This window comes from Toxotes jaculatrix, chromosome 12 (assembly GCF_017976425.1).
Source record: "Toxotes jaculatrix isolate fToxJac2 chromosome 12, fToxJac2.pri, whole genome shotgun sequence".
In the NCBI taxonomy this organism is placed as follows: Eukaryota; Metazoa; Chordata; class Actinopteri; family Toxotidae; genus Toxotes; species Toxotes jaculatrix.
The window spans coordinates 12049028-12075473 of record NC_054405.1 but is presented as its reverse complement, the minus strand read 5'-3'; the positions used below and the strand labels follow the sequence as shown (position 1 = coordinate 12075473).

At 31.8% G+C, this 26446-nt stretch overlaps 1 protein-coding gene across 2 annotated transcripts in view; it reads left to right on the top strand.

Annotated features, from left to right (window-relative positions):
- The window catches only part of dpf2 (D4, zinc and double PHD fingers family 2), a 31433-nt gene extending 5137 nt beyond the window's left edge, over positions 1 to 26296 (top strand). For both annotated transcript variants that reach the window (XM_041051695.1, XM_041051694.1), the window contains 5 exons: positions 1087 to 1224; positions 1383 to 1514; positions 1618 to 1730; positions 1826 to 1907; positions 23973 to 26296. In XM_041051695.1, coding sequence (XP_040907629.1) covers positions 1087 to 1224; positions 1383 to 1514; positions 1618 to 1730; positions 1826 to 1907; positions 23973 to 24055 — 548 coding nt within the window. In that variant the 3' untranslated portion in view covers positions 24056 to 26296. The remainder of the gene's footprint in view (positions 1 to 1086; positions 1225 to 1382; positions 1515 to 1617; positions 1731 to 1825; positions 1908 to 23972) is intronic.
- Positions 26297 to 26446: the final 150 nt, after the last annotated feature.

Sequence of the window (26446 nt, the reverse complement as noted above, 5' to 3'; positions counted from 1 at the left end):
GTCCTCCCTAAATTCAGTAAATCCTTCTTACGCAATCTCACTGGCTTCTCTTACTCCTCTGATTAATAGAATATACATTTAGTTCAGAAACATTAATATTCAGAGCAAAATGGATCCATTGTTAAAATCATTTTGATGTCAGTGAGAGATGAATGACTGAACTGAAATGAGACGAAACAAGTACATCTCTTAGTTTATTTCAGTGTAACTTAATCATTAGTCAAACTCTGCTGAGGTACTGTACATCATCCACTTGTTTTCTTTTTTTGAAGATGTCAAAACCAGTTCCATAAAGATCACACACACACACACACACACACACACACACACACACACACACACACACACACACACACACACACACACACACATCTGCAGTTACTGAATGTCTCATTTCCTACCTGCAGATGTGTGGCAGTAGGAGTGGCCCAGATGTTATCTTTCTGTACTTTAGTACATGGCTACCACAGAGGATGTGATGACACTGCCTCAGAGCATGTTCCTCATCTTCCCAAACTTCTTCATCTTTACCTCTGATTTCAGTGTACAGCTGCGTATTGTGCCATTGTGCTGATCTTGATATTGAACAAAAAGCGAGAGACCACAGGAACATGTTGGGTTCTTAAGCGATTTCCTCAGTGTGTCACACATCATAACTTCACCACATCAAAGCGTCATGTTAGAGTCAAGTGAAAGCATAGAATAGATGTTGCACAGATCAGATTTTCTGAACACATAATGTTCTGTTATATTGGCCTTTACAGTCTGTGTAGATAAAGTGTTTTATATTTTTACAGTTGAGGATATCTTTGTAGCTGCTGCTGTCACAAAATACTGACACGTTACTGAAAAGGCTCAACAATCTAGATGATAGAAAAAAAACAATCATGGCATGTGTCTGTCATATTTTCAGCAGTACTAATGGTATATTTTAGTCAGAAGTGACAACTGCCATACTAGCTCCCTTGAAGAACTAGTCATCCTTTCCATTAGTCACCCTCTGTTCGCCACTGACTTTGTATAACCTGAACATTACTTATCCTTTCGTTGTTTTCATACATGTTGTGTTTCTGGTGTTGGTGGCAGTCTGTGGGAAACGCTACAAGAACCGTCCCGGCCTGAGTTACCACTACGCCCACTCCCACCTGGCTGAGGAGGAGGGTGAGGAGAAGGAAGAGATGGAGATCAGTGAGCCTGCCTTGCCGCTGCCTGAGGAGCCTAAGAGTAAGTCACAGGCACTCTGGGGTGAATCAGAGATTTCATGTTTCAAGTTGCTGGGGTCACTGTACAACTGGACAGTCATGCATGTTGCCTTGTTTGACTTTTGGAGTACCTGCGACTGTGCACTGATGCTTTCTGGGTGTTTTCATCCTGCGTCTCAGCTCCCAAGAAAGGCCCAGATGGCCTTGCATTGCCTAATAATTACTGTGATTTCTGCCTGGGAGACTCCAAAACCAATCACAAGACTGGTCAGTCAGAGGAGCTGGTGTCCTGCTCTGACTGTGGACGCTCAGGTACGTTCTAGATATAGGGATGCTGAAATAGAATAACTATAGGAGACTAAAATGTATGTACATGTAAGAATGAGAAGTGATAAAACAATTTTCCTCAATGCAGGCCACCCGTCTTGCCTGCAGTTCACTCCTGTAATGATGGCCGCTGTGAAGACGTACCGCTGGCAGTGCATAGAATGCAAGTGCTGCAACATGTGCGGCACCTCGGAGAACGACGTGAGTTTACCTACACTCAGATATTATTTGCTAACCAGTGTGATCAGTTGTTTGGGCAGAGGGCTGAAGTGTTTTTGTGCTCTCGTCTCTTCCAGGATCAGCTTCTGTTCTGTGACGACTGTGATAGAGGCTATCACATGTACTGTCTCAACCCGCCCATGTCGGAACCTCCAGAGGGTAAGTTCAGCACATGAAAGTCGCTCTGTTTGGCTTAGTACAAAATGATGAATACACATGCTTGGTCTCAGGTGAAGGGTTAAAACCAAAGTCAAAACTGAACAAAAAGAGAAAATGTTTGACATAGAACTAGGAGTGTGCAGTTTGAAAATACAAAAATACCCAACATATTTTTGTCTTTTCAAGGCTGAGAAAAGGAGAAAGAAGACTTATAACATAAACCCCACCCTCAGTAAGATTGTACATTTATCAAACCCTGAAATCCTTGAGTCAGACAACACTGAAATTTGTCTGACTTGTGTTGCTTAAAAGCACAAAGTATCAGCACTGACTACATCCTTAGAAGCTTCTGAAATTGTATTAGCTTCTTGTTGGAAGGATTTGGTACCATTTGAAAATAAAAAATGTTTTTCTAGAAAATACTTGAAAATTGCTCTCAAATGTTTTTAAAACACAAGCAGCTGTTCCAAATCTTTAGAGTCAGTCTAAAAGTGGCAAAATGTTTATCAGGTACTATTTGATAAAAAAAAAAAAACAAAAACAACTTTATGAAACTAATTTATAGTTCGCTACTTGACGGCTATTTAGACACCACGTGCTACAGACACATTTCATTCAGTTCCAAAAAAAGTATTGAGGTTCAGTTGAGGCTTACTGTCGGGATGGATTTCCTCTTCATGGACACACGGGTTAAAATTGAGCCAAAGTCAACATTTACAACACCTTTAAATAGGGATGCACCAATCCATATTTTTTCATGTCTGATCCGATCCCAATACCTGAATTTGGATACTATTCCGATACCAGAGCTCTGTTTGCTTTAATATTATTATCATCATTATTGTTGATTTTATATGATGCTGTAATAAATCTTCTCTACAGGCAAGTATGATATGTACAAATGTATGCATGTATGTCCCAAAAGGCAACTTGAGGTAAGTATAAGGTCAGAAAAGAAAGTCAGAAAAACAAGAAATCCTGTTAACAGTCAATATCTATTAAATTCAAGAGATACACATAAAGGGTAACCTTCTTTTAGACTACCCCTCTCCAAATAAAATAGAAATAAAAAGGGGTACTTGATCTGATCAGCACAAATTAAGTAGACTGGCTCTTGTAGCTGCAACAAATCAAGGTTTTTCAAATCTCAAACATCCCGAGGGGCGGAAGCTCATTCACGGTTCACGGTCATATTTTTCTAAGACCTCAAAATGTCATAAAAAACGTCAAAAATTTTTTCGACCTCAAAATGTCATAAAAAAAGTCAAACATTTTTTTTACCTCAAAATGTCATAAAAAATGTCATAGTATAGTAAGGCATCAAAATCGGCCGAAAAAAGTCGCATTTTTTTTTTACCTCAAAATGTCATAAAAAACGTCATAGTATAGTAAGGCGTTTTTTCCGGGCAAAAAAAGTCAAAAAAAATTTTGACCTCAAAATGTCGTACAAAACGTCATAGTACAGTAAGGCGTCAAAATCGGCCGAAAAAAGTCGCATTTTTTTTTTTACCTCAAAATGTCATAAAAAACGTCATAGTATAGTAAGGCGTTTTTTTCGGCCAAAAAAAGTCACATTTTTTTTTTACCTCAAAATGTCGTAAAAAACGTCATAGTATAGTAAGGCGTTTTTTTCGGGCAAAAAAAGTAAAAAAAATTTTTGACCTCAAAATGTCCTAAAAAACGTCATAGTATAGTAAGGCATCAAAATCGGCCGAAAAAAGTCGCATTTTTTTTTTACCTCAAAATGTCATAAAAAACGTCATAGTATAGTAAGGCGTTTTTTTCGGGCAAAAAAAGTCAAAAAAATTTTTGACCTCAAAATGTTGTAAAAAACGTCATAGTATTGTAAGGCGTTTTTTTCGGGCAAAAAAAGTCAAAATTTTTTTTGACCTCAAAATGTCATAAAAAACGTCATAGTATAGTAAGGCGTCAAAATCGGCCAAAATAAATCAAATTTTTTTTTTACCTCAAAATGTCCTAAAAAACGTCATAGTATAGTAAGGCATCAAAATCGGCCGAAAAAAGTCGTATTTTTTTTTTACCTCAAAATGTCATAAAAAACGTCATAGTATAGTAAGGCGTTTTTTTCGGCCAAAATAAATCAAAAATTTTTTTGACCTCAAAATGTCATAAGAAACGTCATAGTATAGTAAGGCGTTTTTTTCGGCCAAAAAAAGTCAAAAAAATTTTTGACCTGAAAATGTCGTAAAAAACGTCATAGTATAGTAAGGCGTTTTTTTTCGGCTAAAAAAAGTCACATTTTTTTTTTACCTCAAAACGTCATAAAAAACGTCATAGTATAGTAAGGCGTTTTTTTCGGCCAAAAAAAGTCAAAAATTTTTTTGACCTCAAAATGTCGTAAAAAACGTCATAGTATAGTATGGCGTCAAAATCGGCAAAAAAAAGTCAAAAATTTTTTTGACCTCAAAATGTCATAAAAAACGTCATAGTATAGTAAGGCGTCAAAATCGGCAAAAAAAAGTCAAAATTTTTATGGACCTCAAAATGTCATAAAAAACGTCATAGTATAGTATGGCGTTTTTTTCGGCCAAAAAAAGTCACATTTTTTTTTTACCTCAAAATGTCGTAAAAAACATCATAGTATAGTAAGGCGTTTTTTTCGGGCAAAAAAAGTCAAAATTTTTTTTGACCTCAAAATGTCATAAAAAACGTCATAGTATAGTAAGGCGTCAAAATCGGCCAAAATAAATCAAATTTTTTTTTGACCTCAAAATGTCCTAAAAAACGTCATAGTATAGTAAGGCATCAAAATCGGCCGAAAAAAGTCGCATTTTTTTTTTATCTCAAAATGTCATAAAAAACGTCATAGTATAATAAAGCGTTTTTTTCGGGCAAAAAAAGTCAAAAAAATTTTTGACCTCAAAATGTCGTAAAAAACGTCATAGTATAATAAGGCGTTTTTTTCGGGCAAAAAAAAGTCAAAAAAATTTTTGACCTCAAAATGTCGTAAAAAACGTCATAGTATAGTATGGCGTTTTTTTCGGGCAAAAAAAGTCAAAATTTTTTTTGACCTCAAAATGTCATAAAAAACGTCATAGTATAGTAAGGCGTCAAAATCGGCCAAAATAAATCAAAATTTTTTTTGACCTCAAAATGTCGTAAAAAACGTCATAGTATAGTAAGGCGTTTTTTTCGGGAAAAAAAGTCACATTTTTTTTTTACCTCAAAATGTCGTAAAAAACGTCATAGTATAGTAAGGCGTTTTTTTCGGGCAAAAAAAGTCAAAAAAATTTTTGACCTCAAAATGTCGTAAAAAACATCATAGTATAGTAAGGCGTTTTTTTCGGCCAAAAAAAGTCAAAAAAATTTTTGACCTCAAAATGTCGTAAAAAACGTCATAGTATAGTATGGCATTTTTTTCGGGCAAAAAAAGTCAAAATTTTTTTTGACCTCAAAATGTCGTAAAAAACGTCATAGTATAGTAAGGCGTCAAAATCGGCTGAAAAAAGTCAATTTTTTTTGACCTCAAAATGTCATAAAAAACGTCATAGTATAGTAAGGCGTCAAAATCGGCAAAAAAAAGTCAAAATTTTTTTTGACCTCAAAATGTCATAAAAAACGTCATAGTATAGTAAGGCGTTAAAATCGGCCGAAAAAAGTCAAAATTTTTATGGACCTCAAAATGTCATAAAAAACGTCATAGTATAGTATGGCGTTTTTTTTGGCCAAAAAAAGTCAAAATTTTTTTTGACCTCAAAATGTCGTAAAAAACGTCATAGTATAGTAAGGCGTTTTTTTCGGCCAAAATAAATCAAAAATTTTTTTGACCTCAAAATGTCATAAAAAACGTCATAGTATAGTAAGGCGTTTTTTTCGGGCAAAAAAAGTCAAAAAAATTTTTGACCTCAAAATGTTGTAAAAAACGTCATAGTATAGTAAGGCGTTTTTTTCGGGCAAAAAAAGTCACATTTTTTTTTTACCTCAAAATGTCATAAAAAACGTCATAGTATAGTAAGGCGTCAAAATCGGCCGAAAAAGTCAAAAAATTTTTTGACCTCAAAACGTCATAAAAAACGTCATAGTATAGTAAGGCGTTTTTTTCGGCCAAAAAAAGTCAAAAAATTTTTTGACCTCAAAATGTCGTAAAAAAACGTCATAGTATAGTAAGGCGTCAAAATCGGCAAAAAAAAGTGAAAATTTTTATGGACCTCAAAATGTCATAAAAAACGTCATAGTATAGTATGGCGTTTTTTTTTGGCCAAAAAAAGTCAAAATTTTTTTTGACCTCAAAATGTCGTAAAAAACGTCATAGTATAGTAAGGCGCTTTTTTCGGCCAAAATGAATCAAAATTTTTTTTGACCTCAAAATGTCATAAAAAACGTCATAGTATAGTAAGGCGTTTTTTTCGGGCAAAAAAAGTCAAAAAAATTTTTGACCTCAAAATGTTGTAAAAAACGTCATAGTATTGTAAGGCGTTTTTTTCGGGCAAAAAAAGTCAAAATTTTTTTTGACCTCAAAATGTCATAAAAAACGTCATAGTATAGTAAGGCGTTTTTTTCGGCCAAAAAAAGTCACATTTTTTTTTTACCTCAAAATGTTGTAAAAAACATCATAGTATAGTAAGGCGTTTTTTTTGGGCAAAAAAAGTCAAAAAAATTTTTGACCTCAAAATGTTGTAAAAAACGTCATAGTATTGTAAGGCGTTTTTTTCGGGCAAAAAAAGTCAAAATTTTTTTTGACCTCAAAATGTCATAAGAAACGTCATAGTATAGTAAGGCGTTTTTTTCGGCCAAAAAAAGTCAAAAAAATTTTTGACCTCAAAATGTCATAAAAAACGTCATAGTATAGTAAGGCGTCAAAATCGGCCGAAAAAGTCAAAAAATTTTTTGACCTCAAAACGTCATAAAAAACGTCATAGTATAGTAAGGCGTTTTTTTCGGCCAAAAAAAGTCAAAAAATTTTTTGACCTCAAAATGTCGTAAAAAAACGTCATAGTATAGTAAGGCGTCAAAATCGGCAAAAAAAAGTGAAAATTTTTATGGACCTCAAAATGTCATAAAAAACGTCATAGTATAGTATGGCGTTTTTTTTGGCCAAAAAAAGTCAAAATTTTTTTTGACCTCAAAATGTCGTAAAAAACGTCATAGTATAGTAAGGCGCTTTTTTCGGCCAAAATGAATCAAAATTTTTTTTGACCTCAAAATGTCATAAAAAACGTCATAGTATAGTAAGGCGTTTTTTTCGGGCAAAAAAAGTCAAAAATTTTTGACCTCAAAATGTTGTAAAAAACGTCATAGTATTGTAAGGCGTTTTTTTCGGGCAAAAAAAGTCAAAATTTTTTTTGACCTCAAAATGTCATAAAAAACGTCATAGTATAGTAAGGCGTTTTTTTCGGCCAAAAAAAGTCACATTTTTTTTTTACCTCAAAATGTTGTAAAAAACATCATAGTATAGTAAGGCGTTTTTTTTGGGCAAAAAAAGTCAAAAAAATTTTTGACCTCAAAATGTTGTAAAAAACGTCATAGTATTGTAAGGCGTTTTTTTCGGGCAAAAAAAGTCAAAATTTTTTTTGACCTCAAAATGTCATAAGAAACGTCATAGTATAGTAAGGCGTTTTTTTCGGCCAAAAAAAGTCAAAAAAATTTTTGACCTGAAAATGTCGTAAAAAACGTCATAGTATAGTAAGGCGTTTTTTTCGGCTAAAAAAAGTCACATTTTTTTTTTACCTCAAAACGTCATAAAAAACGTCATAGTATAGTAAGGCGTTTTTTTCGGCCAAAAAAAGTCAAAAATTTTTTTGACCTCAAAATGTCGTAAAAAACGTCATAGTATAGTATGGCGTCAAAATCGGCAAAAAAAAGTCAAAAATTTTTTTGACCTCAAAATGTCATAAAAAACGTCATAGTATAGTAAGGCGTCAAAATCGGCAAAAAAAAGTCAAAATTTTTATGGACCTCAAAATGTCATAAAAAACGTCATAGTATAGTATGGCGTTTTTTTCGGCCAAAAAAAGTCACATTTTTTTTTTACCTCAAAATGTCGTAAAAAACATCATAGTATAGTAAGGCGTTTTTTTCGGGCAAAAAAAGTCAAAATTTTTTTTGACCTCAAAATGTCATAAAAAACGTCATAGTATAGTAAGGCGTCAAAATCGGCCAAAATAAATCAAATTTTTTTTTGACCTCAAAATGTCCTAAAAAACGTCATAGTATAGTAAGGCATCAAAATCGGCCGAAAAAAGTCGCATTTTTTTTTTATCTCAAAATGTCATAAAAAACGTCATAGTATAATAAAGCGTTTTTTTCGGGCAAAAAAAGTCAAAAAAATTTTTGACCTCAAAATGTCGTAAAAAACGTCATAGTATAATAAGGCGTTTTTTTCGGGCAAAAAAAAGTCAAAAAAATTTTTGACCTCAAAATGTCGTAAAAAACGTCATAGTATAGTATGGCGTTTTTTTCGGGCAAAAAAAGTCAAAATTTTTTTTGACCTCAAAATGTCATAAAAAACGTCATAGTATAGTAAGGCGTCAAAATCGGCCAAAATAAATCAAAATTTTTTTTGACCTCAAAATGTCGTAAAAAACGTCATAGTATAGTAAGGCGTTTTTTTCGGGAAAAAAAGTCACATTTTTTTTTTACCTCAAAATGTCGTAAAAAACGTCATAGTATAGTAAGGCTTTTTTTCGGGCAAAAAAAGTCAAAAAAATTTTTGACCTCAAAATGTCCTAAAAAACGTCATAGTATAGTAAGGCATCAAAATCGGCCGAAAAAAGTCGCATTTTTTTTTTACCTCAAAATGTCATAAAAAACGTCATAGTATAGTAAGGCGTTTTTTTCGGGCAAAAAAAGTCAAAAAAATTTTTGACCTCAAAATGTCGTAAAAAACATCATAGTATAGTAAGGCGTTTTTTTCGGCCAAAAAAAGTCAAAAAAATTTTTGACCTCAAAATGTCGTAAAAAACGTCATAGTATAGTAAGGCGTTAAAATCGGCCGAAAAAAGTCAAAATTTTTATGGACCTCAAAATGTCATAAAAAACGTCATAGTATAGTATGGCGTTTTTTTTGGCCAAAAAAAGTCAAAATTTTTTTTGACCTCAAAATGTCGTAAAAAACGTCATAGTATAGTAAGGCGTTTTTTTCGGCCAAAATAAATCAAAAATTTTTTTGACCTCAAAATGTCATAAAAAACGTCATAGTATAGTAAGGCGTTTTTTTCGGGCAAAAAAAGTCAAAAAAATTTTTGACCTCAAAATGTTGTAAAAAACGTCATAGTATAGTAAGGCGTTTTTTTCGGGCAAAAAAAGTCACATTTTTTTTTGACCTCAAAATGTCATAAAAAACGTCATAGTATAGTAAGGCGTCAAAATCGGCAAAAAAAAGTGAAAATTTTTATGGACCTCAAAATGTCATAAAAAACGTCATAGTATAGTATGGCGTTTTTTTTGGCCAAAAAAAGTCAAAATTTTTTTTGACCTCAAAATGTCGTAAAAAACGTCATAGTATAGTAAGGCGCTTTTTTCGGCCAAAATGAATCAAAATTTTTTTTGACCTCAAAATGTCATAAAAAACGTCATAGTATAGTAAGGCGTTTTTTTCGGGCAAAAAAAGTCAAAAAAATTTTTGACCTCAAAATGTTGTAAAAAACGTCATAGTATTGTAAGGCGTTTTTTTCGGGCAAAAAAAGTCAAAATTTTTTTTGACCTCAAAATGTCATAAAAAACGTCATAGTATAGTAAGGCGTTTTTTTCGGCCAAAAAAAGTCACATTTTTTTTTTACCTCAAAATGTTGTAAAAAACATCATAGTATAGTAAGGCGTTTTTTTTGGGCAAAAAAAGTCAAAAAAATTTTTGACCTCAAAATGTTGTAAAAAACGTCATAGTATTGTAAGGCGTTTTTTTCGGGCAAAAAAAGTCAAAATTTTTTTTGACCTCAAAATGTCATAAAAAACGTCATAGTATAGTAAGGCGTTTTTTTCGGCCAAAAAAAGTCACATTTTTTTTTTACCTCAAAATGTCGTAAAAAACATCATAGTATAGTAAGGCGTTTTTTTCGGGCAAAAAAAAGTCAAAAAAATTTTTGACCTCAAAATGTTGTAAAAAACGTCATAGTATTGTAAGGCGTTTTTTTCGGGCAAAAAAAGTCAAAATTTTTTTTGACCTCAAAATGTCATAAAAAACGTCATAGTATAGTAAGGCGTTTTTTTCGGCCAAAAAAAGTCACATTTTTTTTTTACCTCAAAATGTCGTAAAAATGTCATAGTATAGTAAGGCGTCAAAATCGGCAAAAAAAAGTCAAAATTTTTATGGACCTCAAAATGTCCTAAAAAACGTCATAGTATAGTATGGCGTTTTTTTCGGCCAAAAAAAGTCACATTTTTTTTTTTACCTCAAAATTTCGTAAAAAACATCATAGTATAGTAAGGCGTTTTTTTCGGGCAAAAAAAGTCAAAATTTTTTTTGACCTCAAAATGTCATAAAAAACGTCATAGTATAGTAAGGCATCAAAATCGGCCGAAAAAAGTCGCATTTTTTTTTTACCTCAAAATGTCATAAAAAACGTCATAGTATAGTAAGGCGTTTTTTTCGGGCAAAAAAAGTCAAAAAAATTTTTGACCTCAAAATGTCGTAAAAAACGTCATAGTATAGTATGGCGTTTTTTTCGGGCAAAAAAAGTCAAAATTTTTTTTGACCTCAAAATGTCGTAAAAAACGTCATAGTATAGTAAGGCGTCAAAATCGGCTGAAAAAAGTCAATTTTTTTTGACCTCAAAACGTCATAAAAAACGTCATAGTATAGTAAGGCGTCAAAATCGGCAAAAAAAAGTCAAAATTTTTTTTTACCTCAAAATGTCATAAAAAACGTCATAGTATAGTAAGGCGTCAAAATCGGCCGAAAAAAGTCAAAATTTTTATGGACCTCAAAATGTCATAAAAAACGTCATAGTATAGTATGGCGTTTTTTTTGGCCAAAAAAAGTCAAAATTTTTTTTGACCTCAAAATGTCGTAAAAAACGTCATAGTATAGTAAGGCGTTTTTTTCGGCCAAAATAAATCGAAAATTTTTTTGACCTCAAAATGTCATAAAAAACGTCATAATATAGTAAGGCGTTTTTTTCGGCTAAAAAAAGTCACATTTTTTTTTTACCTCAAAACGTCATAAAAAACGTCATAGTATAGTAAGGCGTTTTTTTCGGCCAAAAAAAGTCAAAAATTTTTTTGACCTCAAAATGTCATAAAAAACGTCATAGTATAGTAAGGCGTCAAAATCGGCCAAAATAAATCAAAATTTTTTTTGACCTCAAAATGTCATAAAAAACATCATAGTATAGTAAGGCGTTTTTTTCGGCCAAAAAAAGTCAAAAAAATTTTTGACCTCAAAATGTCGTAAAAAACGTCATAGTATAGTAAGGCGTTTTTTTCGGCCAAAAAAAGTCAAAAATTTTTTTGACCTCAAAATGTCGTAAAAAACGTCATAGTATAGTAAGGCGTCAAAATCGGCAAAAAAAAGTCAAAATTTTTATGGACCTCAAAATGTCATAAAGAACATCATAGTATAGTATGGCGTTTTTTTCGGCCAAAAAAAGTCACATTTTTTTTTTACCTCAAAATGTCATAAAAAACGTCATAGTATAGTAAGGCGTCAAAATCGGCCGAAAAAAGTCAAAAAATTTTTTGACCTCAAAACGTCATAAAAAACGTCATAGTATAGTAAGGCGTTTTTTTCGGCCAAAAAAAGTCAAAAATTTTTTTGACCTCAAAATGTCGTAAAAAAACGTCATAGTATAGTAAGGCGTCAAAATCGGCAAAAAAAAGTCAAAATTTTTATGGACCTCAAAATGTCGTAAAAAACGTCATAGTATAGTATGGCGTTTTTTTCGGCCAAAAAAAGTCACATTTTTTTTTTTACCTCAAAATTTCGTAAAAAACATCATAGTATAGTAAGGCGTTTTTTTCGGGCAAAAAAAGTCAAAAAAATTTTTGACCTCAAAATGTCATAAAAAACGTCATAGTATAGTAAGGCATCAAAATCGGCCGAAAAAAGTCGCATTTTTTTTTAACCTCAAAATGTCATAAAAAACGTCATAGTATAGTAAGGCGTTTTTTTCGGGCAAAAAAAGTAAAAAAAATTTTTGACCTCAAAATGTCCTAAAAAACGTCATAGTATAGTAAGGCATCAAAATCGGCCGAAAAAAGTCGCATTTTTTTTTTACCTCAAAATGTCATAAAAAACGTCATAGTATAGTAAGGCGTTTTTTTCGGGCAAAAAAAGTCAAAAAAAATTTTGACCTCAAAATGTTGTAAAAAACGTCATAGTATTGTAAGGCGTTTTTTTCGGGCAGAAAAAGTCAAAATTTTTTTTGACCTCAAAATGTCATAAAAAACGTCATAGTGTAGTAAGGCGTTTTTTTCGGCCAAAAAAAGTCACATTTTTTTTTTACCTCAAAATGTCGTAAAAAACATCATAGTATAGTAAGGCGTTTTTTTCGGGCAAAAAAAGTCAAAATTTTTTTTGACCTCAAAATGTCATAAAAAACGTCATAGTATAGTAAGGCGTCAAAATCGGCCAAAATAAATCAAAAAATTTTTTGACTTCAAAATGTCGTAAAAAACGTCATAGTATAGTAAGGCATCAAAATCGGCCGAAAAAAGTCGCATTTTTTTTTTACCTCAAAATGTCATAAAAAACGTCATAGTATAGTAAGGCGTTTTTTTCGGGCAAAAAAAGTCAAAAAAATTTTTGACCTCAAAATGTTGTAAAAAACGTCATAGTATTGTAAGGCGTTTTTTTCGGGCAAAAAAAGTCAAAATTTTTTTTGACCTCAAAATGTCATAAAAAACGTCATAGTATAGTAAGGCGTTTTTTTCGGCCAAAAAAAGTCACATTTTTTTTTTACCTCAAAATGTAAAAAACATCATAGTATAGTAAGGCGTTTTTTTCGGGCAAAAAAAGTCAAAATTTTTTTTGACCTCAAAATGTCATAAAAAACGTCATAGTATAGTAAGGCGTCAAAATCGGCCAAAATAAATCAAAATTTTTTTTGACCTCAAAATGTCATAAAAAACATCATAGTATAGTAAGGCGTTTTTTTCGGCCAAAAAAAGTCACTTTTTTTTACCTCAAAATGTCGTAAAAAACATCATAGTATAGTAAGGCGTTTTTTTCGGGCAAAAAAAGTCAAAAATTTTTTTGACCTCAAAATGTCATAAAAAACGTCATAGTATAGTAAGGCGTCAAAATCGGCCAAAATAAATCAAAATTTTTTTTGACCTCAAAATGTCCTAATAAACGTCATAGTATAGTAAGGCATCAAAATCGGCCGAAAAAAGTCGCATTTTTTTTTTACCTCAAAATGTCATAAAAAACGTCATAGTATAGTAAGGCGTTTTTTTCGGGCAAAAAAAGTCAAAAAAATTTTTGACCTCAAAATGTCGTAAAAAACATCATAGTATAGTAAGGCGTTTTTTTCGGGCAAAAAAAAGTCAAAAAAATTTTTGACCTCAAAATGTCGTAAAAAACGTCATAGTATAGTAAGGCGTCAAAATCGGCTGAAAAAAGTCAAAATTTTTTTTGACCTCAAAACGTCATAAAAAACGTCATAGTATAGTAAGGCGTTTTTTTCGGCCAAAAAAAGTCAAAAATTTTTTTGACCTCAAAATGTCATAAAAAATGTCATAGTATAGTAAGGCGTCAAAATCGGCCAAAATAAATCAAAAAATTTTTTGACTTCAAAATGTCGTAAAAAACGTCATAGTATAGTATGGCGTTTTTTTTTGGCCAAAAAAAGTCAAAAATTTTTTTGACCTCAAAATGTCGTAAAAAACGTCATAGTATAGTAAGGCGTTTTTTTCGGCCATAATGAATCAAAATTTTTTTTGACCTCAAAATGTCATAAAAAACGTCATAGTATAGTAAGGCGTTTTTTTCGGGCAAAAAAAGTAAAAAAAATTTTTGACCTCAAAATGTCCTAAAAAACGTCATAGTATAGTAAGGCATCAAAATCGGCCGAAAAATGTCGCATTTTTTTTTTACCTCAAAATGTCATAAAAAAACGTCATAGTATAGTAAGGCGTTTTTTTCGGGCAAAAAAAGTCAAAAAATTTTTTGACCTCAAAATGTCATAAAAAACGTCATAGTATAGTAAGGCATCAAAATCGGCCGAAAAAAGTCGCATTTTTTTTTGACCTCAAAATGTCATAAAAAACGTCATAGTATAGTAAGGCGTTTTTTTCGGCCAAAAAAAGTCACATTTTTTTTTTACCTCAAAATGTCGTAAAAAACATCATAGTATAGTAAGGCGTTTTTTTCGGGCAAAAAAAGTCAAAAATTTTTTTGACCTCAAAATGTCATAAAAAACGTCATAGTATAGTAAGGCGTCAAAATCGGCCAAAATAAATCAAAATTTTTTTTGACCTCAAAATGTCATAAAAAACATCATAGTATAGTGAGGCGTTTTTTTCGGCCAAAAAAAGTCAAAAAAATTTTTGACCTCAAAATGTCGTAAAAAACGTCATAGTATAGTAAGGCGTTTTTTTCGGCCAAAAAAAGTCAAAAATTTTTTTGACCTCAAAATGTCGTAAAAAACGTCATAGTATAGTAAGGCGTCAAAATCGGCAAAAAAAAGTCAAAATTTTTTTTGACCTCAAAATGTCATAAAAAACGTCATAGTATAGTAAGGCGTCAAAATCGGCAAAAAAAAGTCAAAATTTTTATGGACCTCAAAATGTCATAAAAAACGTCATAGTATAGTATGGCGTTTTTTTCGGCCAAAAAAAGTCAAAATTTTTTTTGACCTCAAAATGTCGTAAAAAACGTCATAGTATAGTAAGGCGTTTTTTTCGGCCAAAATAAATCAAAAATTTTTTTTGACCTCAAAACGTCATAAAAAACGTCATAGTATAGTAAGGCGTTTTTTTCGGCCAAAAAAAGTCAAAAATTTATTTGACCTCAAAATGTCATAAAAAACGTCATAGTATAGTAAGGCGTTTTTTTGGGCAAAAAAAAGTCAAGTTTTTTTTTTACCTCAAAATGTCATATAAAACGTCATAGTATAGTAAGGCTTTTTTTTCGGCCAAAAAAAGTCAAATTTTTTTTTGACCTCAAAATGTCCTAAAAAACGTCTTAGTATAGTAAGGCATCAAAATCGGCCGAAAAAATTCGCATTTTTTTTTTATCTCAAAATGTCATAAAAAACGTCATAGTATAATAAAGCGTTTTTTTCGGGCAAAAAAAGTAAAAAAAATTTTTGACCTCAAAATGTCGTAAAAAACGTCATAGTATAATAAGGCGTTTTTTTCGGGCAAAAAAAAGTCAAAAAAATTTTTGACCTCAAAATGTCGTAAAAAACGTCATAGTATAGTATGGCGTTTTTTTCGGGCAAAAAAAGTCAAAATTTTTTTTGACCTCAAAATGTCATAAAAAACGTCATAGTATAGTAAGGCGTCAAAATCGGCCAAAATAAATCAAAAAATTTTTTGACTTCAAAATGTCGTAAAAAACGTCATAGTATAGTAAGGCGTTTTTTTCGGGGAAAAAAAGTCACATTTTTTTTTGACCTCAAAATGTCGTAAAAAACGTCATAGTATAGTAAGGCGTTTTTTTCGGGCAAAAAAAGTCAAAAAAATTTTTGACCTCAAAATGTTGTAAAAAACGTCATAGTATAGTAAGGCGTTTTTTTCGGGCAAAAAAAGTCAAAATTTTTTTTGTCCTCAAAATGTCATAAAAAACGTCATAGTATAGTAAGGCGTCAAAATCGGCCAAAACAAATCAAAAATTTTTTTGACTTCAAAATGTCGTAAAAAACGTCATAGTATAGTAAGGCGTTTTTTTCGGGCAAAAAAAGTCACATTTTTTTTTTACCTCAAAATGTCATAAAAAACGTCATAGTATAGTAAGGCGTCAAAATCGGCCGAAAAAAGTCAAAAAAATTTTTGACCTCAAAACGTCATAAAAAACGTCATAGTATAGTAAGGCGTTTTTTTCGGCCAAAAAAAGTCAAAAATTTTTTGACCTCAAAATGTCATAAAAAACGTCATAGTATAGTAAGGCGTTTTTTTCGGCCAAAAAAAGTCACTTTTTTTTTTTACCTCAAAATGTCATAAAAAACGTCATAGTATAGTAAGGCGTCAAAATCGGCAAAAAAAAGTCAAAATTTTTATGGACCTCAAAATGTCCTAAAAAACGTCATAGTATAGTATGGCGTTTTTTTCGGCCAAAAAAAGTCACATTTTTTTTTTTACCTCAAAATTTCGTAAAAAACATCATAGTATAGTAAGATGTTTTTTTCGGGCAAAAAAAGTCAAAAAATTTTTTGACCTCAAAATGTCATAAAAAACGTCATAGTATAGTAAGGCATCAAAATCGGCCGAAAAAAGTCGCATTTTTTTTTTACCTCAAAATGTCATAAAAAACGTCATAGTATAGTAAGGCGTTTTTTTCGGGCAAAAAAAGTCAAAAAAATTTTTGACCTCAAAATGTCGTAAAAAACGTCATAGTATAGTATGGCGTTTTTTTCGGGCAAAAAAAGTCAAAATTTTTTTTGACCTCAAAATGTCGTAAAAAACGTCATAGTATAGTAAGGCGTCAAAATCGGCTGAAAAAAGTCAATTTTTTTTTACCTCAAAACGTCATAAAAAACGTCATAGTATAGTAAGGCGTCAAAATCGGCAAAAAAAAGTCAAAATTTTTTTTTACCTCAAAATGTCATAAAAAACGTCATAGTATAGTAAGGCGTCAAAATCGGCCGAAAAAAGTCAAAATTTTTATGGACCTCAAAATGTCATAAAAAACGTCATAGTATAGTATGGCGTTTTTTTTTGGCCAAAAAAAGTCAAAATTTTTTTTGACCTCAAAATGTCGTAAAAAACGTCATAGTATAGTAAGGCGTTTTTTTCGGCCAAAATAAATCAAAAATTTTTTTGACCTCAAAATGTCATAAAAAACGTCATAATATAGTAAGGCGTTTTTTTCGGCTAAAAAAAGTCACATTTTTTTTTTACCTCAAAACGTCATAAAAAAACGTCATAGTATAGTAAGGCGTTTTTTTCGGCCAAAAAAAGTCAAAAATTTTTTTGACCTCAAAATGTCATAAAAAACGTCATAGTATAGTAAGGCGTCAAAATCAGCCAAAATAAATCAAAAATTTTTTTGACCTCAAAATGTCATAAAAAACGTCATAGTATAGTAAGGCGTTTTTTTCGGCCAAAAAAAGTCAAAAATTTTTTTGACCTCAAAATGTCGTAAGAAACGTCATAGTATAGTAAGGCGTCAAAATCGGCAAAAAAAAGTCAAAATTTTTTTTGACCTCAAAATGTCATAAAAAACGTCATAGTATAGTAAGGCGTAAAAATCGGCAAAAAAAAGTCAAAATTTTTATGGACCTCAAAATGTCATAAAAAACATCATAGTATAGTATGGCGTTTTTTTCGGCCAAAAAAAGTCACTTTTTTTTTACCTCAAAATGTCGTAAAAAACATCATAGTATAGTAAGGCGTTTTTTTCGGGCAAAAAAAGTCACATTTTTTTTTTACCTCAAAATGTCGTAAAAAACATCATAGTATAGTAAGGCGTTTTTTTCGGCCAAAATGAATCAAAATTTTTTTTTTACCTCAAAATGTCATAAAAAACGTCATAGTATAGTAAGGCGTTTTTTTCGGGCAAAAAAAGTCAAAAAAATTTTTGACCTCAAAATGTCGTAAAAAACATCATAGTATAGTAAGGCGTTTTTTTCGGGCAAAAAAAAGTCAAAAAAATTTTTGACCTCAAAATGTCGTAAAAAACATCATAGTATAGTATGGCGTTTTTTTCGGGCAAAAAAAGTCAAAATTTTTTTTGACCTCAAAATGTCGTAAAAAACGTCATAGAATAGTAAGGCGTCAAAATCGGCTGAAAAAAGTCAAAATTTTTTTTGACCTCAAAACGTCATAAAAAATGTCATAGTATAGTAAGGCGTCAAAATCGGCCAAAATAAATCAAAAAATTTTTTGACTTCAAAATGTCGTAAAAAACGTCATAGTATAGTAAGGCGTTTTTTTCGGCCATAATGAATCAAAATTTTTTTTGACCTCAAAATGTCATAAAAAAACGTCATAGTATAGTAAGGCGTTTTTTTCGGGCAAAAAAAGTCAAAAAAAAATTTTGACCTCAAAATGTTGTAAAAAACGTCATAGTATTGTAAGGCGTTTTTTTCGGGCAAAAAAAGTCAAAATTTTTTTTGACCTCAAAATGTCATAAAAAACGTCATAGTATAGTAAGGCGTCAAAATCGGCCAAAATAAATCAAAAAATTTTTTGACTTCAAAATGTCGTAAAAAACGTCATAGTATAGTATGGCGTTTTTTTTGGCCAAAAAAAGTCAAAAATTTTTTTGACCTCAAAATGTCGTAAAAAACGTCATAGTATAGTAAGGCGTTTTTTTCGGCCAAAATGAATCAAAATTTTTTTTGACCTCAAAATGTCATAAAAAACGTCATAGTATAGTAAGGCGTTTTTTTCGGCCAAAAAAAGTAAAAAAAATTTTTGACCTCAAAATGTCCTAAAAAACGTCATAGTATAGTAAGGCGTCTAAATCGGCCGAAAAAAGTCGCATTTTTTTTTACCTCAAAATGTCATAAAAAACGTCATAGTATAGTAAGGCGTTTTTTTCGGGCAAAAAAAGTCAAAAAAATTTTTGACCTCAAAATGTTGTAAAAAACGTCATAGTATTGTAAGGCGTTTTTTTCGGGCAAAAAAAGTCAAAATTTTTTTTGACCTCAAAATGTCATAAAAAACGTCATAGTATAGTAAGGCGTTTTTTTCGGCCAAAAAAAGTCACATTTTTTTTTTACCTCAAAATGTCGTAAAAAACATCATAGTATAGTAAGGCGTTTTTTTCGGGCAAAAAAAGTCAAAATTTTTTTTGACCTCAAAATGTCATAAAAAACGTCATAGTATAGTAAGGCGTCAAAATCGGCCAAAATAAATCAAAAAAATTTTTTGACTTCAAAATGTCGTAAAAAACGTCATAGTATAGTAAGGCGTTTTTTTCGGCCAAAAAAAGTCACTTTTTTTTACCTCAAAATGTCGTAAAAAACATCATAGTATAGTAAGGCGTTTTTTTCGGGCAAAAAAAGTCAAAAATTTTTTTGACCTCAAAATGTCATAAAAAACGTCATAGTATAGTAAGGCGTCAAAATCGGCCAAAATAAATCAAAATTTTTTTTGACCTCAAAATGTCATAAAAAACGTCATAGTATAGTAAGGTGTCAAAATCGGCCAAAATAAATCAAAATTTTTTTTGACCTCAAAATGTCGTAAAGAACGTCATAGTATAGTAAGGCGTTTTTTTCGGGCAAAAAAAGTCAAAAATTTTTTTGACCTCAAAATGTCATAAAAAACATCATAGTATAGTAAGGCGTCAAAATCGGCCAAAATAAATCAAAATTTTTTTTGACCTCAAAATGTCATAAAAAACGTCATAGTATAGTAAGGCGTTTTTTTCGGGCAAAAAAAGTCAAAAAAATTTTTGACCTCAAAATGTAAAAAACGTCATAGTATAGTAAGGCGTTTTTTTCAGCCAAAAAAAGTCACATTTTTTTTTTACCTCAAAATGTCGTAAAAAACGTCATAGTATAGTAAGGCGTTTTTTTCGGGCAAAAAAAGTAAAAAAATTTTTTGACCTCAAAATGTCGTAAAAAACGTCATAGTATAGTAAGGCGTCAAAATCGGCCAAAAAAAAGTCAAAAAAATTTTTGACCTCAAAATTTCATAAAAAACATCATAGTATAGTAAGGCGTCAAAATCGGCCAAAATAGTTTGGTAAGGCATCAAAATCGGCCGAAAAAAGTCAAAAATTTTTTTGACCTCAAAATGTCGTAAAAAACGTCATAGTATAGTAAGGCGTCAAAATCGGCAAAAAAAAGTCAAAATTTTTTTTGACCTCAAAATGTCATAAAAAACGTCATAGTATAGTAAGGCGTCAAAATCGGCAAAAAAAAGTCAAAATTTTTATGGACCTCAAAATGTCATAAAAAACGTCATAGTATAGTAAGGCGTCAAAATCGGCCGAAAAAAGTCAAATTTTTTTTTGACCTCAAAACGTCATAAAAAACGTCATAGTATAGTAAGGCGTTTTTTTCGGCCAAAAAAAGTCAAAAAAGTTTTTGACCTCAAAATGTCGTAAAAAACGTCATAGTATAGTAAGGCGTCAAAATCGGCAAAAAAAAGTCAAAATTTTTATGGACCTCAAAATGTCGTAAAAAACGTCATAGTATAGTATGGCGTTTTTTTCGGCCAAAAAAAGTCACATTTTTTTTTACCTCAAAATTTCATAAAAAACATCATAGTATAGTAAGGCGTTTTTTTCGGGCAAAAAAAGTCAAAAAATTTTTTGACCTCAAAATGTCATAAAAAACGTCATAGTATAGTAAGGCGTTTTTTTCAGGCAAAAAAAGTCAAAAAAATTTTTGACCTCAAAATGTCGTAAAAAACGTCATAGTATAGTAAGGCGTTTTTTTCGGGCAAAAAAAGTCAAAAATTTTTTTGACCTCAAAATGTCGTAAAAAACGTCATAGTATAGTAAGGCGTCAAAATCGGCAAAAAAAAGTCAAAATTTTTTTTTACCTCAAAATGTCATAAAAAACGTCATAGTATAGTAAGGCTTTTTTTTCGGGCAAAAAAAAGTCAAAAAAAATTTTTGTCCTCAAAATGTCATAAAAAACGTCATAGTATAGTAAGGCGTTTTTTTTGGCAAAAAAAAGTCGTTTTTTTTTTTACCTCAAAATGTCATATAAAACGCCATAGTATAGTAAGGCGTTTTTTTCGGCCAAAATAAATCAAAATTTTTTTTGACCTCAAAATGTCATAAAAAACGTCATGGTATAGTAAGGCGTTTTTTTCGGCAAAAAAAAGTCACGTTTTTTTTTTACCTCAAAATGTCATATAAAACGTCATAGTATAGTAAGGCGTTTTTTTCGGCAAAAAAAAGTCAAAATTTTTTTTGACCTCAAAATGTCATAAAAAACGTCATAGTATAGTAAGGCGTCAAAATCGGCCAAAATAAATCAAAAATTTTTTTGACCTCAAAATGTCATAAAAAACATCATAGTATAGTAAGGCGTCAAAATCAGCCAAAATAGTATAGTAAGGCATCAAAATCGGCCGAAAAAAGTCAAAAAATTTTTTGACCTCAAAACGTCATAGTATAGTAAGGCGTTTTTTTCGGCCAAAAAAAGTCAAAATTTTTTTTGACCTCAAAATGTCGTAAAAAACGTCATAGTATAGTAAGGCGTTTTTTTCGGGCAAAAAAAGTCAAAAAATTTTTTGACCTCAAAATGTCATAAAAAACGTCATAGTATAGTAAGGCGTTTTTTTCAGGCAAAAAAAGTCAAAAAAATTTTTGACCTCAAAATGTCGTAAAAAACGTCATAGTATAGTAAGGCGTTTTTTTCGGGCAAAAAAAGTCAAAAATTTTTTTGACCTCAAAATGTCGTAAAAAACGTCATAGTATAGTAAGGCGTCAAAATCGGCAAAAAAAAGTCAAAATTTTTTTTTACCTCAAAATGTCATAAAAAACGTCATAGTATAGTAAGGCTTTTTTTTCGGGCAAAAAAAAGTCAAAAAAAATTTTTGTCCTCAAAATGTCATAAAAAACGTCATAGTATAGTAAGGCGTTTTTTTTGGCAAAAAAAAGTCGTTTTTTTTTTTACCTCAAAATGTCATATAAAACGCCATAGTATAGTAAGGCGTTTTTTTCGGCCAAAATAAATCAAAATTTTTTTTGACCTCAAAATGTCATAAAAAACGTCATGGTATAGTAAGGCGTTTTTTTCGGCAAAAAAAAGTCAAGTTTTTTTTTTACCTCAAAATGTCATATAAAACGTCATAGTATAGTAAGGCGTTTTTTTCGGCAAAAAAAAGTCAAAATTTTTTTTGACCTCAAAATGTCGTAAAAAACGTCATAGTATAGTAAGGCGTCAAAATCGGCCAAAATAAATCAAAATTTTTTTTTGACCTCAAAATGTCATAAAAAACGTAATAGTGTAGTAAGGCGTCAAAATCGGCTGAAAAAAGTGAAAAAAATTTTTGACCTCAAAATGTCGTAAAAAATGTCATAGTATAGTAAGGCGTTTTTTCCAGGCAAAAAAAGTCAAAAAATTTTTTGACTTCAAAATGTCATAAAAAACGTCATAGTATAGTATGGCGGGTTTTTTTTGGCCAAAATAAATCAAAATTTTTTTTTACCTCAAAATGTCATAAAAAACGTCATAGTATAGTAAGGTGTTAAAATCGGCTGAAAATAAATCAAAATTTTTTTTTACCTCAAAATGTCATAAAAAACGTCATAGTATAGTAAGGCGTTTTTTTCGGCCAAAATAAATCAAAAAATTTTTTTTACCTCAAAATGTCGTCAAAAACGTCATAGTATAGTAAGGCGTTTTTTTCGGCCAAAATAAATCAAATTTTTTTTGACCTCAAAATGTCGTAAAAAACGTCATAGTATAGTATGGCGTTTTTTTGGGCCAAAAAAAGTCAAAAAATTTTTTGACCTCAAAATGTCATAAAAAACGTCATAGTATAGTTAGGCATTTTTTTCGGCCAAAAAAAGTCAAAAATTTTTTGACCTCAAAATGTTGTAAAAAACGTCATAGTGTAGTATGGCATTTTCTTCGGCCAAAAAAAGTCAGAAATTTTTTTGACCTGAAAATGTCGTAAAAAACGTCATAATATAGTATGGCATTTTTTTCGGCCAAAAAAAGTCAAAATTTTTTTTGACCTCAAAATGTCATAAAAAACGTCATAGTATAGTATGGCATCATAATCGGCCAAAAAAAGTCCAAATTTTTTTTGACCTCAAAATGTCATAAAAAAACGTCATAGTATAGTAAGGCGTCAAAATCGGTCAAAAAAAGTCAAAAAATTTTTTGACCTCATAATGTTGTAAAAAACGTCATAGTGTAGTATGGCATTTTTTTCGGCCAAAAAAAGTCAGAAATTTTTTTGACCTGAAAATGTCGTAAAAAACGTCATAATATAGTATGGCATTTTTTTCGGCCAAAAAAAGTCAAAAATTTTTTGACCTCAAAATGTTGTAAAAAACGTCATAGTGTAGTATGGCATTTTTTTCGGCCAAAAAAAGTCAGAAATTTTTTTGACCTGAAAATGTCGTAAAAAACGTCATAATATAGTATGGCATTTTTTTCGGCCAAAAAAAGTCAAAATTTTTTTTGACCTCAAAATGTCATAAAAAACGTCATAGTATAGTATGGCATCATAATCGGCCAAAAAAAGTCCAAATTTTTTTTGACCTCAAAATGTCATAAAAAAACGTCATAGTATAGTAAGGCGTCAAAATCGGTCAAAAAAAGTCAAAAAAATTTTTGACCTCATAATGTCATTAAAAGTGTCATCCTATAGTAAGGCGTCAAAATCGGCCAAAAAAAAGTCGAAATTTTTTTTTACCTCAAAATGTCATAAAAAACGTCATGGTGTAGTAAGGTGTCAAAATCGGCCAAAAAAGTCATATTTTAGTAAGAGTTCAAAATGTCATAAAAAACCTTGTACGGCCTTAAGGCATAAAAATATGCCAAAAAAAAGTTATATTTCAGAAAGAGCTCAAAATGTCATAAAAAAAAGTCACAGTATAGTAAGGCTACAAAAAAGTTATACTTTAGTATGGCCTCAAAATGTGCCAAAAAAGGTCATAGTATAGTAAAGGCCTAAAAAATAGGCTAAAAAAAGTCATACTTTAGTATGTCCTCAACATGTTATTTAATTTAATCAACAAAACAATTTGAAGAGCCGATTGGGAGCCGAAAGAGCCGGCTGTTTTTAGTGAGCTGAGCCAAAAGAGCCAGTTCTCTAAAAAGAGCCAGAATTCCCATCACTAACATGTTAGTGCAGCCAGTTAGCAGAGATGTGGGCAGGGAGTCATTTCAGATTTCAGCAGACAACATTAAAGCACAGACATGGTTCATGGATCGGAAATCTCTGCAGGTTGGATCGGAAATTTACGATCCATGAATTATATTTGTATCGGAACCCGATACCAACATCGGATCGGATCGGCCCCATTCCTACCTTTAAACATCTCTGATGATCATACTTCTTCTCTGTTATTTTGGCACTCAGGGAGCTGGAGCTGTCATCTATGTCTGGACCTGTTGAAAGACAAGGCATCCATATACCAGAACCAGAACGCCCCACCATCGTGATGTCCGCTCCCGCCTGCACACGCTTATCACTCAGCCGTCCCGCAGCAGTATGGTTTACCCTTCAAGACAGATGATAAACTCTCCTGAGGAGCTCACCTCGGGGGGAGTGCGCTCAGAACAGACAATAAATTGTGAAAAGGGAAGTATACTTTACCAGACTGGCCTCACTTAGCTTCAGATATGACTGTTACACAGTTCCAAGCTCAGTCTCAGTCCCATAGATTTTTATTCTCATTTCTTTGCCACATAGCCAATTTGAGCAGTTCTGAATTTCAACAAGATACACAGCATAAATAGCCAAATTATGACTTCCTATTCAGCCTTTTTACACACACACATACCTACACAAAATTGCTAAACCCTTGTCTCTATCCTGCAGCGTACTGATTTTATGACTAGAGCAGAAATAGAGCTCATTGGAATTAAGTAGCATGCCAATGCTTGCTCATCATAAAAAAAAAAGACATTTTATAGTATTTATATATTTCTATGGTATATAATAGTGTTGAGTATGTACAAATTGGAAAGAGAATGGTCACGTAATGGTCTTTTTATTAGTGCCCATCTCATCATTATGGAAAAGTTTCCATAACCATGCTCCTTTCATGGCACTGCTGATATTTGGTGATTAGCTTTGATAGAGTCAAAGGGATCTGCTGAGACTGTAAATGATTTTTTCCATCTCATCCACTGCCACTCGCCACACACATAAAGACACACACAGAAACAGGAACTATGAATAGGACAGACACCCTGGCATGCATTTCAAAGTGGCTCCAAAGGCTGAGGGTCTTCAGGGAAGGCAGGTTAGACTCGAGTCTGGTTGTTGACTCTCGTGTGCTGGTGGCTCATCGAGCTGCACGGAGCTCAAGAGGGTGCCCCCCCCCTTTTTTTTTAACAGATAAAGTTATGATTATGATTATTCCAGTCAAAACAATATCTACTTGCATTATCAGTCAGGTATAGGGTTAAAAAGCCTTCAGTGCTGTGTTCTAGCAGTTTGCTGATCATGCAATTTCCAATATCTGTTGATGTTGTGACACCACTAGATTATTTTAATGTAACTGAGGACTATGCGACCTTGCAGATGGTCACTTGCTAACAATGTAAAAGCAATATAAGAGCTCCTGTACGATGCTGGAATGAGAGGGACTCACAGCAGAGTCTGTTTAGGCTCTGCTGGCAGGTAATGAGCGATACTGTAAATGTTCTGTCTCAGAAAATGCAGATAGTCGTCTGTGGCAGCAATTACACATGGCTCCACGTTGTAGAAAAATGTGTATATGTATAGTCCTATGGAGAGAGATGGCTGTTTTTTGTCACTGCTTTCATAGTTTTATTATGCAATGGTTTCCTTCTGTGGCAAGGCTAAAAGAAAAAAGTCTGGCTGATCTGCTAAAGCAGTTACTTTACCTCAAACGGAAACAGTATTTAAAGGGTTGAAACATGCTGTAGATAGATGGGACAAAGGCAGAGGGATAAATAGTAATGACAGGTGCCGTGTCTGCTTCAATAACTGCATATTCTACAGTTAAACAAGTGCATGCTCAGTCAATGTCTGCACTCTCATATGCTACATAGTCGTCTCAGCGTTAGGTCAGCGGTAGGTGTTGGGAAGTGGTGTAATATAAATTAACCATGCTATCATGTTGTTTCAATAGCCAACTAACAATTACTAAAGCATTACACGAGTATAACTTGATTTATTTTCTCATCACATTTTAAACTTACTGTTATATAGAGGCAGTGGCTACTAGAATATTTTGCTGGTTGTTTTTGTATTCATCGATGTTTGCGTACCTGATGTGTGGGACATTTTGGGACTTAAGTGGAAGTTGCTTTGTAGTTAATCCTGTGATCGACTGAGCCGCTCTCTTCCAAACCTCGAAACAGGAAGCAAAGCCCATAACGTAACTAAGAGGCAAATGCTTTAGCTGCATCTTGAACACTGAAAGATTAAGAAATGATGAACTGACTTCTGGGCTGCACTCAGAGGAAAGTCATAAACAAGAAGGAAGTTCACCTTTTGTTGTCATATTATATATATTTTTAAATACCATATTAAGTTTTTCTAGTTTCTAGCTTTGGAAGAGAATTGTTCAAAACTTAAAATGTTTAAACCAAGATCACAGGTTTACACAGTAGGTGAATTCTCTTAGGTTGGGCTTTCATTTGGATTGTGATGGAATGTTTTATTGTACGAAATTTGTCTTCAGGAAAATAAAATACTAAGCACTATAACTTGCTGATGTTTTTTCTTTTTTCCTTAATGAAGATTGGACAAAAGCATTGGAGAAATTATGGGCTGAGGTAATAAAAATATGAACAAACCTTAAGAGCCCACTGAGAAGACACCACTGTTTGTTGATCAGATGTGTTCAATTTAAACTA